This window comes from Dendrobates tinctorius, unplaced genomic scaffold, assembly GCF_039654945.1.
Source record: "Dendrobates tinctorius isolate UK_male_01 unplaced genomic scaffold, ASM3965494v1 ptg000138l, whole genome shotgun sequence".
Classification (NCBI taxonomy): domain Eukaryota; kingdom Metazoa; phylum Chordata; class Amphibia; order Anura; family Dendrobatidae; genus Dendrobates; species Dendrobates tinctorius.
The window spans coordinates 9982139-9996043 of record NW_027361806.1 but is presented as its reverse complement, the minus strand read 5'-3'; the positions used below and the strand labels follow the sequence as shown (position 1 = coordinate 9996043).

The 13905-nt window shown below is 38.1% G+C and overlaps 1 protein-coding gene across 2 annotated transcripts in view; it reads left to right on the top strand.

Moving 5' to 3' along the window:
• Nucleotides 1-6051, top strand: part of PLPP3 (phospholipid phosphatase 3) — a 58478-nt gene extending 52427 nt beyond the window's left edge. For both annotated transcript variants that reach the window (XM_073544549.1, XM_073544548.1), the window contains exon 6: nt 4356-6051. In XM_073544549.1, coding sequence (XP_073400650.1) covers nt 4356-4469 — 114 coding nt within the window. In that variant the 3' untranslated portion in view covers nt 4470-6051. The remainder of the gene's footprint in view (nt 1-4355) is intronic.
• The last annotated feature ends 7854 nt before the right edge of the window (nt 6052-13905 follow it).

Below are 13905 nucleotides of genomic sequence, written 5' to 3'. Positions count from 1 at the left end.
TGTTCCACGTTATAAAAAAAGTTGCATGTCGGATCAGTAAGCAATTTTGGATAACAAGCTCGAAAAAAATGAAATAATTGACGGATCTGTGTTGGACTGAGCACTCATTGTGCTCACTGACACCGCCACCACCGCCGCCGTCTGTACAGGCTCATCACTATGACACAAATGTCAGGGCAGATGCGGATCTCGCACAGACTAAGGTCATTGCTCCCGGACGTAGAGCTGAATCTTTCCCGATTATGGCTAATGGTGGCGTGATGAAGCTTCACCGCCGGCGCTTCGTGCTGTCATGGAATCATCAGAATTCTATAGGAAATGTACACTGTCATGGTCACGCTCATGGGCAGGATGTGAGCACACTCTGACCTTTATCATATCCCATATGGTTAAAATGACAGCATCTCCCCAGCATTACAGAGGCTCATTGTCATGTCCTCACATGAGTCACATTACAAAAGTAACCTCCACCCCACCAAAAAAAAACCCCTCTAATATAAACTCTATAAAGTCCTATTAATTGTCCCCCAGAAATTACTGGAGCAGAAGAAGACGACAAGTTTTTACGCTGACTTTTTTTTTTCCGCAACATCTGGTTCCAGGTAATTCTCCAAAATTCCAAAGTCAGCACAAATCTATATTTCACCCCTGGCAGCCGGTGTCTACTATGTTTCCAGAGATGTGTTTGATTTCCACTACATTTACCAAAAAAATGTACAAATTTGACACATCAATCGGGAATGAATGCACATTCCTCTCCCAGGAGTAGACCAGGGGAGTTTATTTTTTGGGTGGAGAACTTCACTTTTCAGGAAGTGGACCAAACCCAGTACAAAAAGCTTCCCTCCACCTTTTTTTTTTTACTCTCTCTCCTCTGTATTCATCGCCCTTCATTGTGTGACCCAGAGAGGAGAACTCGCAGCCTAGGGAAGGTTGTATTTCATGAGCCATGCCAGTTGTTTATATAACCTCCAGCCATTGGGAAATGGTCGCCAGCTGCCGTAAAAAAAAGCCAAAGCATAGAATACTAGTAGGGTAACAATCCCCCCAGCCGGCCATCACTCCGGAATACCTGGAAAGGAATTTTTAAAGGTTGATTTTGCATTTGTAGTAAATTATCAGCTGTCACCTACAACAGATGACATGGTGGCCATCGTAGATAAAAGCGAGGGTCCTGGTTTTTTATGCTTGTTTTTGCTGTTCCTCTGCTTGGTAAGGAAAACAAAACATTCCATTCTTCTCATCCATCCATCCAAGCAACCATCCATCTATCAATCCATCATGGTCAACCTAATTTCTGTCCAAAGGTCCCCCACACCCCTTGTGGAAAACTCTTAGGATCCACGCCTGTAAGGTCTAGACTCAAGGCTATCTGAGATCTTGTACCATGTATGAAGTGGTTACCCTGCAGTGGGCACTGCTCACCAATAAGATAGAGGTCTCGCTGGTGAACATTGCAAGAAATGGCCATCATAATAGTGACATACTGTACATATTACATGTTAACCAATGTCTACAATTTCAAGGGAACTGGCCAACTATAGAATACGTATGGTGGTGTCCTTTCTTTCCCCTTTACGGGCAAATGTCAGGGAAATGAAAGACCAGGCAGTTAGATTTCAGTATGTCTGATCCGATCTGCATGTGGCAACAGCTTACTCCCTTTTGCACGCTCTGCCAAATTGAGCATGTGTATATATGAGGAGGTCAGGAGAAATAGCTGTTTGTCCTAAGATCTATCTGTAGTTTATCTCCAATTTTAGACCACTATATGTGCAGACAGAAGAAGAATCTATGCCTTCAAAATGCGGTTTTGGAGAAGGATGTTATCAATACCATGGATGGCAAGAAGAACAAATAAATCAGTTTTGGAACAAATCAAGCCAGCCGTGTCACTGGAAGCAAGGATCACCAAGCTACGACTTGCCTACTTTGGACACATCATACAAAGAGAGCAATCATTGGAGAAGAACATCATGGACCAAAGAATAGAAGGAACAAGGCGAAGAAGAAGACCAGCAACTCGATGGCTTGATACTATCAAGGGAGTGGATCTATCCTGGCTTGTACCAGATTGATCTTCCTACAGAGCGTTCATCAAGCTGCCATGGCTGGAGATCGAGCCGAAGGCCGTTATATAATAATAATATGTGCTTCAGTGGTGGTCACCATCGGTTCTTATCGGTCCAGCAGCCACTGAAGGATCTCATTGTCTTCGAATACGTAGTGTGATACAATGATACAACTTGGTCCTCCATGACCCCAATATAGAAGCTTTACTAGAGCTCTAACACAACATTGTTGCTCTAATCTCGTGATGACAAATATTGTAACCCCTCGTTAGAACCCAGGGGGTAGATATGGGTCAGGTTTGATCAGTCAATGTGCAGACGTCCAGTATGACCTCTAGCCACATGCAGGACAACTAAACTGCACCAATAAAATCTATGTGATGCTGAGCAGTAAAGCGTCAGTCACAGATGACCCCAGATTCTTACTTCTTATCCTACACATTTTTCCGCCTGTATTGTATGTTGTCCCCGGCTGACACTTGGCACTGTAGGAAGTTAGGTGGACCTGGCCGGTGATTTCCCTGCACACACCCGTCGTCGGGACTATGTCCCTGCCCTGATATGTTAAATGTCGTCTATTTCACATCCTGCAGGCGGCTTCCGCTATTGGGTATTCAGGAAATCGTGGTCAAATATCTCTTCCTTGCATTGGTTTTGACCTAGATGTCAGAGGGAAGAGGCTTGTGGAATTATAGTGTGCGACATTATTCCAGGAATGAGATGTGGAAGGAATATTACACAGCAGGAAACATAGACTTTACCATTAGTATAGAAGCCAATGAAGTGGTGGCAGACCGATCTATAAATCCTGGGGACGGTCCTGCAGATTTTATTTTTTGTGCAATAGTTGTTAAAAAATAAATTACCGTACATGTTTTAAATATAAATATTTATTTATTAAACAGTGATACAAAAAATGTTCAAAATGAGTCATAAATCTAAAATTAAAAATAAATAACAAAATTAGTAAAAAAATAAATATTGTAAATATAAATATGCATTTACTTCCAATGATACAAAGAAGAGTCATTGGTATTACATTTAAAATTAAATATTAAATAAAATAATTTAAAATTAAATTACGGTAACTTAATGAACTTCGATATTTTCAATATAAATGTTTATTCACAATGATGCAAAAAAAGTTCAAAAACAGTCATAAATATTAAACAATTTTTAAAAATAAAGAATTAAATATTAAATTCTAAATTCAATATTGTAAATATAAATATTTGTTTTATTACCAATTATACAAAAAGTTAAAAAATGAGTCATAAGTATTACATTAAAAATGAAATATTAAATGATAAATTAAAATAAACTTTAAATATTGTTAACATAAATATTAACAAGGATACAAAAATGAGTCATAAATAATAAATTAAAATATTAAATTAAAAATAAATTAAAATTTAAATATTGTTAGTATAAATATTTATTTATTAACAATGATACAAAAATGTTCAAAAATGTCATCGATATTTACCGGAAATATAAAAACTAAATATTACATTAAAAAATAAATATTGATATTATAAATATTTATTAGCAATGATACAACAATGTTCAAAAATGAGTCATAAATATTAAATACAACAATTAATTAATAATTAAATATTGTTCATATAAATATTTATTTAATAACAATGATATAAAAATGTTCAAAAATGTAATCGATATTACCATAAATATAAAAAATATTATTAACAATGATACAAAAATGTTCAAAAATGTCATCGATATTACCGTAAATGTAAAAAATAAATATTAAATTAAAAAATAAATATTGCTAATATAAATATTTATTAGCAATGGTACAATGTTCAAAAATGAGCCATAAAGATTAAATACAAAAATTGATAATTTAAATATAGTTAATATAAATATTTATGAGCTATGATGCAACAATATTCAAAAATGAGTCATACATATTAAATACAAAAATTAATTAGAAATTAAATATTGTTGATATAAATATTAACAATGATACAAAAATGTTAAAAAATGTCATCGATATTAAATATAAAAAATACATGTTAAATTAAATATTGATAATTATTTATTAACAATGACACAACAATATTAAATAAAAAAATTAACTTAAATATTGTTAATATAAATATTTATTAACAATGATACAGAAAATGCTCACAGATGAGTTATCTAGATAAAATTAAATATTGTTAATATAAATATTTATTTAATAACAATTATACAATCAAAAATGGGTCATAAACAAAGTTGATTAACCTTCTGTTCTTTATCTTTTTTTTTTTGTCGCAGGTATTTTTTGTATCGGACCTCTTCAAGACACCGAAGAAAACCTCTATCACCCCTCCTCCTGTGAAGAAAGATTCTCTGTCACCTGTGGATATAATCGACCGAAATATTGTATAAAAAAAATCACCGTCATCCGATTGCAGAAAACTTCTGACAGTGAATTCATTGACCTGCTGCTTTCCGATCTCATCAGACAGTAGAATGTAGAGAAAGACTCTTTGAACCCAACCGAACGGAGACTCTAAAATGGGAAAAAAAAAAAAAGTCTGCTATGAGGCCTTTATATGTGGCATATTATGGGGGAAAGTTCAGTGTAATGGAGAGCCAAGAGATGACGAAAAACGCCGAGTTGGAATTCCAGATGTACAATTGATCTTTTATCTGTTCATGTTTTAATGAACAACCTATTGTTCATAAATTTATGAACTCTAAACTTTTCTTTTAACAAAAGGGAGTCGTCTTTTAACTCTAGATATTCTCGGCTCGTAGTAAAGCTGATAATTAACGATAGCACTATATAGATCTCTAGAAAAAAAGAAAGAAAAATAGCACTCGTGTAGTAAGGAGACCATCCGGGACTCATGGTTGGGGATGGTGCCTCCGTTCTTGAGTGATGGACCTTCTAAAAGATAAATATATATAAAATGTATGATGGACCCAGCCAATCCCGAGTCTGGGATTCCCAACGAGAACATCAAAGTTGACCCTCTTCCCATATCTTTCTAGAGCGAAACCCCAAAAAACCAACCCAACAACACATTTCTTGGCCAGAGACTTCTTAGAAGGTGGAAAACCATTAGTGGCCTGTCTTGCTTGAGATTTTGTAAGCACTATAGACTTTGGGTTTGAGACCCAATGCAGATGAAACACAGCAGTTTTAGATGGGTACCGCTGGACGGTATGAAAACCGAATCCGATGTAGTCTGTCCGATCTCATTGACGTTCATCCGTAGAGTCATGACATTTCACGCAAGAATCACAAACCAGGCGACACGAAGCGCTCCGAACCATCGAAAGTACGGACTCAAAGGCATATACCGTATATATTATTTACTTTGTAAACTTTTACACCTTTAAAAGGGACTATACAAAATCTTCTTGAATCAATCGCAATATTAACTGCAAAATTTAAAAAAAACAGACAAAATCCGTCCTTTCATTTCAACAATAGCAATCAAGCTGATTTTATTTTTTTTTTTATATTATATATTATATAAATAATGTATAAAACAGTACAAAAAATTAACTATGTCAAATATTATTTTTGAAAAAGAAAAAAAAAAAACAACAAAAAACTAAATAATTTTTAGATATATCCACTATGATAATTAACGGTGTCTCGACCTGTGTTATTATTTTGCTGCTTAAAGAAAAAAAAAAAGAAAAAGAAGCAAAAGGTTTTTCTTTTTTTTTTTTTTGTATGGTCAACTAAAATATTTTTTTTAGATCTGTGGTAGTAATTTCACTATTAAATGAAAGCAATAACTAGTGGCAATTGTGTAAAACGAAATCGTCAGTATTTTTGTAATGTTTCATATTGTAAAGGAAAGAAAAAAAAAACGTGGAAAAAAAAGAATATTATTCGAATACTTTTTGTAGGATTCACAATCGTTTTTTGGGGGGCTTTTTTTTTTTTTTGCAAAAATTTGCTGTACAAAAATGCTTTTTAAATAAAAGCTCATAATGGATAATTATTCTATCCCTTTGTGTCCTGTCTATTGTTCTTTTTAGGGGTTTAGATTTTTTGGGGGAGGGAGGACACTGGTGTAAAAGCCACTAGCTCAAACGGATTTTTTTTTTTCAAATTTAGTATTTGGTCAGTATTTTACATCAGTATTTGTAAGCCAAAACCAGGAGTGGAACAGTCAGAGTAAAAGTATAATAGAAACACATCACCACTTCTGTATTTATCACCCACTCCTGGTTTTGGCTTACAAATACTGATGTAAAATACTGACCAAAAACTGAACGTGTGAACGTGAATGCAGACAGCTATGGATGTCATCTCTTCACCAAACTCTTGTTTGTTTCTTACACATCTGCATTTACTTCCTGGTTCAGACCTGCTGATCAACCCTTCATCTGTTGTAAGTAGATGATGTAAAATACTGACCAAAGACTTGACACGAAGACAATGTACACTTCCATTGTAATTTAATGTCAATATTTTGTTTGTGTTCATCACCATAGTAACCAGCCTCCTCCTGATACCAGACAGAATACAAGAAGGAAACACTTGTGTCCAATCACTAAACCCTAAGGCTCCTTTTTTTTTTAGGGTCCTTGAGTCCTTTCCCCCAAGATTAATGTACCTATCCATTGTTACGTTGAGTAATCTGCAGAACACTTTGTGGTGTGGCCAGAACTGGTAAATTGCAGCTCCTCTGTCTCCTGGTGATAATACATAGCTACTGTTTGGCGGTTTAACATAAGCATTGTAGGGTGGTATTATATGGACGCTAGATGGTAGTTTTATTGTATCAGTGCATCGTTGAATATTGAATGGCAGTATTGTGTGCGCAGTATATAGCAGTGGTACGACGGTATGTCATCGTAGATTCATTTGATGTATAGTTGTAGCATTGTATGGCAGTATTATGTAGACGCTAGATTGTCCTACTCTTCGAGCATTGCAAAATAAAATGGCAGTACTGTACGGGTAATGTATAGCAATGGTATGTGGGTAGTCTAGTTTGTGCACTGTATGGTAGTAATATTTATGCATTTTAAGGCGGTATTATCTGGACACTCAACGGTAGTTTTGTTTCACCATTGTATAATTGAATAGCGGTAATAGGTGATGTGGGTACTCTATAGTAATACCCTGGATATTGTATGGTGGTATTATTTAGACATTGCATGTAGTTTTATTTGGCGTTACATATTGAATGGCAGTGATGCATAGGAAAATCCTAGCAGTTGCATATGCATCCTTTATGGTAGTATTTGGGTACTGTATGGCGGTATTATTTAGGCATTATATTATTTGGACAATAGAGGGCAGTTTTATTTGGCCATTGCATACTGAATAGCTGTATTGTGAGCTTATAGTGGTTTAACCCCTTAACGACCGCCGATACGCCTTTTAACGGCGGTAATTAAGGGTACTTAAACCACAGCGCCGTTAATTCACGGCGCTGTGATTTAAGTGAATAGCGCCCCCCAGTGTCGGATTTTCTCCGGGGTCTCGGCTGCCAGGGGTAGCCGAGACCCCAGAGAACATGAATCGGTCGGTTTTTACCGACCCCCGCTTTTGCGATCGCCGTTATTAACCCTATAACGGCGACCGCACAAAAAAAAAAAAGCCGCGATTTTACATTTAATTTCTCTTTCCTCTGATGTGATCGCACATCAGAGGATAGAGAAATAGGGTCCCCGATCCCCCCGGTCCCCTCCCGGTACCTCTGCCTTGTCCTCCGTCCCCTCCCGGTGGTCCCGCGCCCGCCGGCGTCATCCGATGGGCGCCGCCATCTTGAAAATGGCGGGCGCATGCGCAGTGCGCCCGCCGGGAATCTGCTGGCTCCGGCTGGCAGATTCCATTCATTATTTTGATCACTATGATAAACGATCATAGTGATCAAAATAATAAAAATAGTACATAACCCCCCCGTTTATCACCCCCTTATATAGGCACACATAATGAAATAAAAAAAATATTTTTTTTTTCAGTTTTCCATAAGGGTTAGGCTAGGGTTAGGGTTAGGCTAGGGTTAGGGTTAGGCTAGGGTTAGGGTTAGGCTAGGGTTAGGCTAGGGTTAGGGTTAGGCTAGGGTTAGGGTTAGGCTAGGGTTAGGGTTAGGCTAGAGTTAGGCTAGGCTTAGGCTAGGGTTAGGCTAGGGTTAGGGTTAGGCTAGGGTTAGGGTAGGGTTAGGGTTAGGCTAGAGTTAGGCTAGGCTTAGGCTAGGGTTAGGTTAGGTTAGGGTTAGGCTAGGGTTAGGGTTAGGCTAGGGTTAGGGTTAGGCTAGGGTTAGGGTTAGGCTAGGGTTAGGGTTAGGCTAGGGTTAGGCTAGAGTTAGGGCTAGGCTAGGGCTAGGGTTAGGGTTGGGCTAGGGTTAAGGGTTAGGGTTGGGCTAGGGTTAAGGGTTAGGGTTGGGCTAGGGTTAAGGGTTAGGGTTGGGCTAGGGTTAGGGCTAGGGTTGGGCTAGGGTTAGGGCGAACTAGGATTAGGGTTAGGATTAGGGATTAGGGTTGGGATTAGGGTTAGGGGTGTGTTGGGGTTAGGGTTGGAGCAAGAATTGAGGGGTTTCCACTATTTACCAACTTTGGGGATCTAAAAATTGGGGTCTAAAAAAATCACTTTTGTGGAAATAAAAAAGACTTTTTATTTTCACGGCTCTGCGTTTATAAACTTCTGTGACGCGCTTGGGGGTTCAAAGTGCTCACCACACATCTAGATAAGTTCCTTAGGGGGTCTAATTTCCAAAATGGGGTCACTTGTGGGGGGTTTCCACTGTTTAGGCCCATCAGGGGCTCTGCAAACGCAACATGATGCCCGCAGACCATTCCATCAAAGTCTGCATTCCAAAATGGCACTCCTTCCCTTCCGAGCTCTCCCATGCGCCCAAACAGTGGTTCCCCCCCCACATATGGGGTATCAGTGTACTCAGGACAAATCGCATAATAACTGTGGGGGTATGATTTCTCCTGTTACCCTTGTAAAAATAAAAATTTGGGCGCGAAAAGATCATTTTTGTGGAAAAAAATGGATTTCTTATTTTCATGGCTCTACGTTATAAACTTCTGTGAAGCACTTGAAGGTTCAAAGTGCTCACCACACATCTAGATAAGTTCCTTCATGGGTCTAGTTTCCAAAATGGGGTCACTTGTTGGGAGTTTCCACTGTTTAGGCCCATCAGGGGCTCTGCAAACGCAACATGATGCCCGCAGACCATTCCATCAAAGTCTGCATTCCAAAATGGCACTCCTTCCCTTCCGAGCTCTCCCATGCGCCCAAACAGTGGTTCCTCCCCACATATGGGGTATCAGCGTACTCAGGACAAATCGCATAATAACTGTGGGGGTATGATTTCTCCTGTTACCCTTGTAAAAATAAAAATTTGGGGGTGAAAAGATCATTTTTGTGGAAAAAAAAATGGATTTCTTATTTTCACGGCTCTACGTTATAAACTTCTGTGAAGCACTTGAAGGTTCAAAGTGCTCACCACACATCTAGATAAGTTCCTTCATGGGTCTAGTTTCCAAAACGGAGTCACTTGTTGGGGGTTTCCACTGTTTAGGCACATTAAGGGCTCTCCGAACGCAACATGGCATCCGATCTTAATTCCAGCCAATTCTGCGTTGAAAAAGTCAAACGGTGCTCCATCCCTTGCGAGCTCTGCCGTGTGCTGAAAAAGGGGTTTACCCCCACATATGGGGTATCGGCGTATTCAGGAGAAATTGTACAACAAATTTTGTGGTTGATTTTCTCTTTTAACACTTGTGAAAATAAGTAATTTTTTTCCAAAAAAAAGTTAAATGTTAATTTTTTCCATCCACATTGCTTTCGTTCCTGTGAAGCACTTAAAGGGTTAATAAACTTCTTGAATGTGGTTTTGAGCACCTTGAGGGGTCTAGTTTTTAGAATGGTGCCACTTTTGGGTATTGTATTTTCTGTCATGTACACCCCTCAAAATGACTTTAAATATGATGTGGTCCCTAAAAAAAATGGCTTTGTAAATTTTGTTGTAAAAATGAGAAATCGCTGGTCAACTTTTAACCCTTATAACTTCCTAACAAAAAAAAATTTGGCATCCAAAATTGTGCTGATGTAAAGTAGACATGTGGGAAATGTTATTTATTAAGAAATTTATGTGACACATCTCTCTGATTTAAGGGCATAAAAATTTAAAGTTTTAAAATTGCAAAATTTTAAAATTTTTTGCCATATTTCTGTTTTTTTCATAAATAAACACAAGACTTATCGAAGAAATTTTACCACTAACATGAAGTACAATATGTCACGAAAAAACAGTCTCAGAATCAGCAGGATCCATTAAAGCGTTCCAGAGTTATAACCTCATAAAGGGACAGTGGTCAGAATTGTAAAAATTGGCCTGGTCATTAAGCTGCAAATTGGCTCTGTTGCTAAGGGGTTAAGGGTACTCTACAGTAGTATATTTTGACAGTAAGCATTTTATTACGGTATCATTTAGGCACTGGATGGCAATTTTATTTGGATTCGTGTTAAATGGATTGTAGTTTTATTTTGGCATTACATATTAAATGGCAGTGATGCATGGGAAAATGTATGGCGTAAGTATACTCTATGGTAGTATTTGGATACTGTATTGCGGTATTATTTAGGCACTATTATTTGGACGTCGACGGGCAGTATTATTAGGGCATTGCATACTAAATAACAGTATTGTAAGTGCAATATATAGTGGTATGAGGGTACTCCACAGTAGCATAATTTGGATACCGTATGGCGGTATTATTTATGTATGGAATTGTATTATTCAATATATACAGTACATAAAACTCTTAAGAAAAGCTGTCTGAAAATCTGTATGAAAACAGGAGATACTTTCATAATTGTTTAAGGCCCCAGTTTCTACAAAATCAGCACAATAATTGCACATCTAACGGCACGTCTGGTTTTCAGGATGGTATCACAAGCAGCAGGGCCTTATTGAGGTTTTCATAGACGGTATGTATACAGTCTTGGGGCGCTCACAGACAAGGTTGGGAATAGATTCTTGGAACATTAGTCCCAGTTGATATCTGACCACGTGTCATTATAATCTTATATCTGATGTCTAGTTATGACATCACTGAGGAGAATATTTCCTGGAGTGAAGGATTTTGGCGACGTCCCGAGCCCTGTTTTATATCATATAGTATCGTCTCGAGTCATTCTTGCCCCTTGACATCCATGGGAGGATTACACGGGACGATAAGTCTGTCTGGACTCGTATTTATCTGTCTCTGGCCGGGACGGTGAAGCTTTGTACCGAGCGGATGAGTCTGCGGCCAAGGTCTCCCAAGATGAGACTCCCAGACACAACTAGTAAGTTCAAGGATGTTGATCGCATACAATCCGCAGAGACAAATATAGGCACAATATATTATATATATAGACACAATATACATTCTGGGGTCCTGGATAAGAGCTTTAGGGGAGCATGCAAGCTATTTGAAGGATTTTTGTTAATAATACTGTATATCTTATAGTATAGGACATTTCCTTTTAAAGAGAATTTTGTTCTGTTTGCTAAAACTCTATAAAACCTTATTTAGAAGTTTCTTAGTTGTTTTGCTGGAATAGCCAGGTGAGGACAAATATGGCCTCCGCTCCAGCCTGCGCTGTGATTCTCACCAAGTTTTCCCGGATGCTGTTATAGACGAAGGAGGATGAATTTTTGCACTTTTCAGAAACTAATGGCGCAAGTGAATATAAGAAAGTTTTTAATATACAGCATATTATCAGAGAAATTTTCTTTCTCCACTTATAAACCACATTTCCCCACCACTGCCTTCTGAAAAACTCATTGCGCACACTCTGCAAAACTGCTAAAATTCTTCTCTCAAGAATGACTGCCAGATTAGTGAGGGATCAGATTACAACTGCCCTTTAAAGTGTATGGAAAGGAGAGACAGAAAGAAGAGATGTAGAGGGGCAGACACATATGGTAGTGTAGCTTTCTAGTAAGTGGTTATCCTCCCAAGAGTTGGAACCACAACTACGCTGCTCAGTACTACTTTATAATTAAGTCCATGTTGATTCTTCTGAACATAGAATCATAGAATCGTAGAGTTGGAAGGGACCTCCTGGGCCATCTGGTCCAACCCCCTGCTCAAAGCAGGATTCGCTAAATCATCCCAGTCAGATGTCTGTCCAGCCTCTGTTTGAAGACTTCCATTGAAGGAGAACTCACCACTTCTCGTGGCAGCCTGTTCCACTCATTGATCACTCTAACTGTCAAAAAGTTTTTTCTAATATCTAATCTGTGTCTCCTCCCATTCAGTTTCATCCCATTGCTTCTAGTCTTTCCTTGTGCAAATGAGAATAAAGTTGATCCTTCTACAATGTGACAGCCCTTTAGATATTTGTAGACAGCTATTAAGTCTCCTCTCAGTCTTCTCTTTTGCAAACTAAACATTCCCAAATCCTGCAACCTTTTCTCATAAGACAGGGTTTGCAGACCGGTCACCATTCTGGTTGCTCTTTTCTGAACTTGCTCCAGTTTGTTGATGTCTTTTTTAAAATGTGGTGCCCAAAACTGGACACAATATTCCAGATGAGGTCTGACCAAAGAGGAGTAGAGGGAAATAATGACTTCACGTGATCTAGACTGTATGCTTCTGTTAATACATCCTAGAATTGCATTTGCCTTTTTTGGTGCTGCATCACACTGTTGACTCATATTCAGTCTGTGATCTATTAGTATACCCAAGTATTTTTCACATGTGCTGTTGCTTAGCCCTATTCCTCCCATTCTGTATATGCTTTTTTCATTTTTATTGCCCTGATGTAGTACTTTGCATTTCTCCCTGTTAAAAACCATTCTATTAGTTGCTGCCCACTGCTCCAGTTTATTTATATCTTTTTGAATCCTCTCTCTCTTCTCTAGTATTAGCTATCCCTCCTAGCTTTGTGTCATCAGCAAATTTAATCAGTTTACCCTCAATTCCTTCATCTAAATCGTTGATAAAGATGTTGAACAATACAGGGCCCAGGACAGAGCCCTGTGGTACCCCACTTGAGACATTCTTCCAACTGGATGTGCAGCCATTTACGACCACTCTTTGGGTCCGATCACTAAGCCAGTTATGAATCCACCTAACAGTTGCCTTGTCCATTCCATACTTAGTCATTTTTTCAATAAGGATTGTATGAGAGACTTTGTCAAATGCTTTGCTGAAGTCAAGATATACTATATTTACAGCATTTCCTTGATCCACCCAATCAGTGATTCCATCATAGAAGGAAATTAAGTTAGTCTGACATGACTTATTAGTTACAAACCCATGCTGACTCTGTTTAATCACTTCATTCTTATCCAGGTACTGACATACATGTTGTTTAATAATTTGTTCAAAGATCTTTCCTGGTATAGAAGTCAGACTCACCTGCCTATAGTTGCCTGGGTCCACCTTCTTCCCCTTTTTGAAGATAGGAACAACATTTGCTCTTCTCCAGTCTTCTGGCACTTCTCCTGTTCTCCAAGAATTTTCAAAGATTATGGAGAGGGGTTCAAAAATTTCTTCTGCTATCTCCTTCAGTACTCTGGGGTGTAATTCATCTGGACCTGGAGACTTGAATTCATTTAGGTTAGCTAAGTGTTTCCTCACTATCTTTCTGTTTATAGATATCCTGGATTCTTCTATTCCCTTAATAGGACAGTGAAGAACAGTTGATGTTACATTTCCTTTCTGAGAGAAAACAGATGCAAAATAGGAATTTAAAAGTTCAGCCTTCTCAACATCCTGTCTTACCATTTCATCATTTTCATCCTGTAAAAATCCTATAGCATCTTTGACTTTTCTTTTACTTTTGACATATCCCCAAAATCCTTTATTATTGCTTTTGACATCTCTTGCAAGCCTCAAT